The following is a 6,515-nucleotide window of genomic DNA, read 5'->3' as shown; positions in this document are numbered from 1 at the left end:
GGGGGGGGAGGGAGGGGGAGAAACTCAGGGACTTGGCAAGACACAAAGGGAATGGAAACTGGGGTCACTAAGATTCAAGGTTGTAGGGTGGGGGTCAAGGGAGCCCTGGGTCTGAAATGGGGTCACAAGAAGATGGCTGGGGTGGAGCTGAGGCAGCAATTTCAGGGGAACCCCATGGGCATAAAGTGCATCAAATTGGACGAAGGTCCCAGCAGAGATCTGTGATCAGGGCTGTCCATGTTCCCAGAATAGCAGAAAGGACTGGGACTCCGTAGGTGCTAGTGTCTCTGCATCCCACCCCGATACCCGCAGGCCCCCAGCTCTGCCTGCCAGCTTCCGCCTCCCTCACCTCGTTCTCAGAAGAGCTGGCGGAGAGAAGCACCTCGCAGGCATCGAAGAACTCCGTGTGGGAATCCGCGAGGGACAGGACGCTGCTCTGGGACAGCTGGGGCGTCAGCTCTCGCCCCTTCATGTACAGAGCTTCTTGCTGTGGGAGTGGGATAGGGGTCAGGCGGCCAGGAGAGGCAGGCAGGGCACCCCAGCCTGCCAGCTCCCCTCGGAGGGAGCATAACCAGGACTGAGCAGGAGAAGATGGCGAGAGCGTAGTGGAGTGAACCCCAGCCTGGGGGTAAGGAGACACGGGTCCCACAATAACCGTTCACGCTTCCTGGGCACCGGCTCTGAGCCCGGCTCCAGGCCTTTGTGTGTATGAACTCCATCGGTCCTGACACGCACCCTCTGAGGTTAAGTGTCCTTATTGTCCCCACTTTGCAGACTATAACACTGAGGCTCAGGGTCACAAAGTTGGCAGGCAGAGGAGCCAAATTCAAACCCATGGAGGCCCCCGAGTCTTTGCTCAGAACGCCTAACTCCCAGCTCACTGGTCCACAAGGGGGAGAGCGTGGGCCCCTCAATGGGACTCTTTGAGCCTCCGTTTCCTCATCTATGCCTTGAGGGAAGGAATCACCGCCTCACAGGCCTCTGAGTTAAATGAAAGCATTCTGCACGCTGTTCAGTAATGGCTAAGAGGCGGCTGCTGCCAGTGTTTTACGTGAAAGGGTGGGAGCTAGGATTTCTGGGCCGTGGCAGGTCTGAAATCCAGCTGTGCCTTCATCCTGCTAGAACAGAGGGCCCAGGAGGAACGGTCCCCATCGGCCACCCGGCTCCTACCTCCTCGGGGTTGAGGGAGCTAAAGGAGTCCGCCGTGGTGTCCGAGGAGATGGAAAGTGAATGGAGGCGCCTTGGGCCAGCGGAGGCCTCAGAGATCTGCAGGGAGAGGGTGAGGAGACAGGGTCCCAGGAGGATACAGCCTCTGCCTCGCACCCTCCAGGCCCAGATCTGTGACCACCCCAGGCCTGCAGACCTCAGTCTCGAGCCCCCTCCCCGCACCGGCCACCCTGTCCCCAAGCCTCACCCCCATTCTGGACAGCTCGGAGCCCTGGTGCAGATCGCTCAGGTGGTCCCGTTCAGCGGTGAGGGCAGCCAGGACACTGCTGAGGGAGCTGTGCACTGAGGGCAGGGGCAGGCCGTCAGAGTCTCCTCCTCACCCCCTGCTCCCACCACCCTCCAGCGCACACTCACCCTTTTGGGCCAGGGCCCAGAAGCTGCGCTGCAGGTGGGCATAGTCTGGGGGTGGCAGCCCCCGGGGTCCTGAGTGGTCCCGGGACTCCAGGTACCGAGATAGGTTGGGAACAGAGCCATGGAGACGACCCACCTGTGGGGGAAGGAGAGGGGCTGAAGGGGGCGGCGTCCTTCGGAGCGTCCCACCCAGGGAACTGGGGTCTACACCCCCCTCACCCGCCCGATGGTGTCGTCCTTGGCGAAGCTCTGTGTGCACCACATGCGGCTGGTCCGTTTGCCCTTCTTGGGTCTCTCCGTCGTCACCGAGGCCTAGCAAGTCAACGTGAGGGAGGTTTCCCACTCAGGGTGGGGAGGGGGGCAGCAGCCATCAGAGCCGGGAGAGAGGCAGGGGGCCATGGAGGAGGGACAGGGAAAGCGACCTCCCAGAGAAAGGAGCTGACACCCTGGCAGGCGGGAGGAAGGGTCGCTCCAAAGGGGCAGAGCGACAGCCCCGAGGCAGCTGGTCATAGGAAGAGACTAAGGGGGCTCGTGCCTGCCTCTCTGAAAACAGCAGTGACCTAAGGGGGCTGGGGACCTGTCCCAGGAAGTGATGGGATGGACGCGGCTCCTCACCCCCCCGGCAGGAGCCTGCACCCTCGCTCCCCTGGACCTCACCTGGTGCGTGGGGATCACAGGGGCCGAGGGGATGCGGTGCAGGGACTCCAGACTCTGGAGGAGTCGGTGTAGTTCCTGCAGCTTCCCCTGACACTCTGAGAGCTCTGCGGGAAGAATGAATGAGGAAGTCCTCCCGACACTGGCCGGGTACCCCAGTCTGTCCCCCAGCTTTCCTTCCTCCTCCCCCGGCAGCCAGGGAAATCCTGAGAGTCTTCCTCCCCCTGACCACGAATCGTGAGCCCACAGAAGCTCCCAGTTCCCCACCCTGGGTCTGGCCCCACCCTGGATTCCCCGGGAAAGTGGCACCCAATCCCCGCGGTCCCCACATCACACCCTCCCACTGCTGTCTCACGCTCTCGGGCCTCACTTGGTTTGCACTCCCCTCTCCCAGGCCAACCCCACAGCCCCCCTCCAGGCACCGGATTCTAGAGCCCCACTCCCTGCACTCCTCCTCCCTGCATTGGCACCTGCATCTTCTCTCTCATGAGGCCTGGCCCTGTGTCCCACCTGCCCATGAGCCAGGAGCCCCACCACCCTCTGTAGGACTGGGACCCCCCGGACAGGGCCTGAGGAGACCCAGTCAGCGTGGAGGCACAGGCTGTCTCCCCCATCAGACTGGGCTCCCTGAGGCACGAGGATAACGTTTTAACATTTCTCCTTCTTGTGGCTGCTGATGCCATGTAAGCATGACAGGGGCCCCTCACCGTGAGAGCAGCGGTCCAGGCCATCGCTGCCCCTCAACCAGGAGGACACCTTCTCCCGAGGTCCAACCCCAGGTAGAGCTGAGGCACTAACCACTGTGGGAATCTTTGCACCGGGAACCTGTGGGGTGAGTCAAGGGTCAGGAAGGATGGTGCCCACCTCCCTGGGTCCCACTGTTCCCTGAAGCCGCCACCTCTGACTCCCCGCGGCTCCTGCCCCAGGGCCCACCTTACCTTCCGGTGAGAGTTGCTGGGCAGCGGGCCGCGGGGTATGTCCAGGCGCTGGGCCAGGCGATGGGCACGCAGCTGGGCTACCCAGCTCTGGAACAGGTCCTGGGATTTGATCTGCAGACGGGATGGGAGGGGGAGGGACACATGAAAGGAGGAGTGCTTTCCAGGGCAGGAAGTTGGGGCTCTGGTCCCCAGGCAAGCAGGCCCCCAGCAGGAGATGGAACCCAGCTTCCCCAGTGTCCGAGCTCTGAGCTCTGTCTGTTCATCTAACAACCAGCAGGGGCGGTTTGCCATTGGCTATTGGACACAATGGGAGCTCCCTTCTTATCAAACTCAGGGACGGACCCTCAGTCCCTGCCCCCCTCTCCTGGGGGCCCCAGTGCCTCTGCCAGGCTGGGGACCAAGCCACCAACGGGCTCCCAGGGATGTCACCTTGAGGTGGTAGATGTTGTCTTCGGTGTCAAGGTCAATGCGCTGGGCCTTTTTGTTGATGGACATGACAGACAGTCGGACATCGATGGAGCCATGCAGCTTCCCCTTGGTGATCTGGGGTGGGGGGTAGTGGGGGGAAGGGGATGTTTTTAGACCCCTGGGCCACAGAGCCATCATGTCCCTGAGGCCACTGGAGACCAAGCAGCAGGTTCACCCTCATAACCAAGTCACAGTACCAGCAGGGACCTCTCTGTGCACAGAACTCACAAGTCACATTCTGACCGCCAGGGAGTCACAGAGCAGGGAAAACTGCCCGCTCCCTCCCGGGGGTCCGCAAGGCTGAGGAATAGAGGGCCCGGGCTGCTTGGCCCTCAGCTCCTTCTTCCCAGCACCAGGACAGGACAGGAGGAGGAGGATCAGGCTCCCCTTCTTGGGCACTTTGTGCCAGGCCCTGTCCCAAGGGCCCTCACCAAGACGACAGTGACCTTACACATGGGTGACCGCACGCTCCCGTCTTAGAGAGGAGGGAGCTGAGGCCCAGGGAAGACACCTGCTCAAGGCCCCACACCCAGGAATAGTGGGGCCTGGGACTCGGGCCCTGCTCTGGGGGGTTTCGGAAGCCCCCTGCCTGCCCAGGGCATTCTGGGACCTGATTTGCCCATCACCCCCAGCCAGGCCCTGACTCACATCTTGCTGAGTGGTCGCATAGCGAAGGATCCCGTCCTCGAGCACGAAGTATCTCTGTGACGTCACCCAGGAGGAACAGGACCCAGGTGACCGAGAGGAAGGGTGCGGGGAGAGAGCAACTGCACACACGGATCTTTCTTCCCCTTCTTCACACACACACACACACACACACACACACGCACACGCACACGCATACGCACATGGCATACCCAGCCACCTCCAGCATCCCCCCATGCTGCCCTGAATCTGGCCCTGCCCTTTGCCTTGGAACCTACCTTGTGCCAGCCCTTCAGAGGCCACTTCCTCTTCTTGAGCAGGTGGCCCTCCTGCCTGTCCGGCATGACACCCTCTGCGCCTCGCCGGCCACGAGGCTCCTCCACCACCTCCCACAGCTCAGAGGCCTGCAGTCCAGGACAGAGTCGGGGGGTGGGGGTGGGGGAAGGGGTGCTGGTGAGGGCCCTCTGGGGCAATTAAAGCCCACCCCCTGCCTGCCTCCCGCCCTCAGACCTGCTGGGCGCTGCTGGACTTTGCGGACTGACTGCTCTCAGACAGCGAGGGGGGACCCCGCTCTTGGAAGTCCATGGAGAAGGAGCGGCCACTCCCTGCTGAGGACTCAGAGCCGGCAGGAAGGGGAAGGATGTCGCCTTGTCCTGAGGGGGCCCTTGAAGCAAAAGAGAGAGAGAGACTCATTAGCTGGGTGCCTGCTAGCGCCTGTTCCACCACCAACCCGCCCTGCACCCTCTAGGACCACACTTCACCAGCCTCTTCTGCTCCCGTCCCACCGCTCCTAGTCCCACCCCTCCTGGTCCCACCTCTCCTGGTCCCACCTCTCCTGGTCATCCCCCTCTCCTGGTCGGTCCTCCCCCACCGCGGGTGGGTCTCCCTGCCTCCACCTTCCTGCCTCCACCTTCCCGCAGCCACTGAGATGGTGCAGAGAGACAGGCAGTGCCCAGAGAAAACCAGGAACAGTCCACCCAGCCCCACCCTGAGCACACATTCCTGGGCTCCAGGAAACACTGGGTGCTTTCTCTGAAGGCTTCCTTGGGAGGATGGGAGTGAGGCAGAGGAGTGGAGGAAGAGGCTCCAAAAAAGGCCAGAGGAGTTCAGAGCCTAGACAAGCAAGATCTCAGCCAGCTCCTCCTCCTCCAGGACCCCGCACCGCCACCACCATGGCTGGGAGACTCCTCTACCATCACCTCCTCCCCAACGCAGAGTCCCCAACCCCTTCACCCCAGTTCCCCACTAACTGGTCCCCATATCCTCTAGTTCTTGGGCTCCCATTTTCTGCATGGGGAAACTGAGGCCCGAGACAGCCCCCATTGTTTCCTGTGCCTCTTCCTCTCCAACTGCCCCCTAGGATGCCCACCTCAGATGCTCAGCGTCCCCCAAAGCCTCTCCATCCACTATCACCCCAGTCCTTGGGGGTCCTGACAAGCACCACCCACCCAGAGAGCAGGGGACCGAGCGGATGGAGATGAGGAGGAAGTGGGGGGCGGAGAAGAGCTGGCCAAGGGCGTGCCGAGGTCCGCACAGGTCCCCGCAGCGGTGCCCACTGGCGCCCTTGGCACCAGCTCAGGCCACCCTGGCTGCACCGGGAGATCAATAATGCATGAGGCTGTGTGTGTGTGTGAGACGGGGGAGGGGACTGGAGGGGCACGGTTGGCCCGAGGCTGGGGAAACAGCTCAGACCTTCTGTGAGCCTGTAAGCACCTGAGGAGTTGAGGCAACAGGGAACGGGGACAGGTAGGGCCAGGGTGGCCGGGGCAGGGGTGACTGGGGCAGGGGCGACCGGGAGGTGGGGGCAGAGGGGCCCAGGCTGCCAGAGGCTGACCCGGGGAGAAATTCCCGCATTCAGCCATTGAAAGTTCCCAAACTCTCCCAGTGTTGGGGTGTCCCTGTGCCCTTTGCCTGGCCCCGTGGGATCCTGGCCCCGCACTGCTGGCGGCCGGAGGGGAAGGCGCTGTCATTAGAGGGTGTGGGGTCGAGGTGAATCAGGTGAGCGTGCCCGTCTCCGCCTCCATGCCAGTCCCCTTCTCCGGAGGGGCAGACCGGCCAGCTGCAGGTGGGAGGCAGGTCAGCTGACGCGGCCCCTTACCGCAGGGTCCATGGGCGCCAGTGCTGCTTGGCCCGCACGCAGCTCTGCCTCTGAGTCACCGTCTCCAAGTCGCCCGCTCCCTCCTCATGGAGCCAAGTGGCACCGGCTGCTGCAGGAACCAGGAAGGAAGGAGA

General features: G+C 62.9%; 1 protein-coding gene across 1 annotated transcript in view; it reads right to left on the bottom strand.

The window, feature by feature from the left end:
* The window catches only part of OSBPL7 (oxysterol binding protein like 7), a 14,049-nt gene extending 7,534 nt beyond the window's left edge, over positions 1-6,515 (bottom strand). Inside the window, 13 exon segments of the mRNA XM_006774268.2 lie at positions 350-487; positions 1,171-1,266; positions 1,415-1,509; positions 1,582-1,714; positions 1,798-1,890; positions 2,236-2,339; positions 2,940-3,057; positions 3,171-3,281; positions 3,600-3,713; positions 4,287-4,340; positions 4,562-4,687; positions 4,794-4,947; positions 6,382-6,515. Of these exon segments, the coding sequence (XP_006774331.1) occupies positions 350-487; positions 1,171-1,266; positions 1,415-1,509; positions 1,582-1,714; positions 1,798-1,890; positions 2,236-2,339; positions 2,940-3,057; positions 3,171-3,281; positions 3,600-3,713; positions 4,287-4,340; positions 4,562-4,687; positions 4,794-4,868 (1,257 nt within the window). The 5' untranslated portion in view covers positions 4,869-4,947; positions 6,382-6,515.

The sequence above is a fragment of the Myotis davidii genome, unplaced genomic scaffold (assembly GCF_000327345.1).
Source record: "Myotis davidii unplaced genomic scaffold, ASM32734v1 scaffold327, whole genome shotgun sequence".
NCBI classification, from domain to species: Eukaryota; Metazoa; Chordata; class Mammalia; order Chiroptera; family Vespertilionidae; genus Myotis; species Myotis davidii.
Note: the sequence above shows the minus strand (reverse complement) of the source record. Positions and strands in the feature narration are given on the sequence as shown.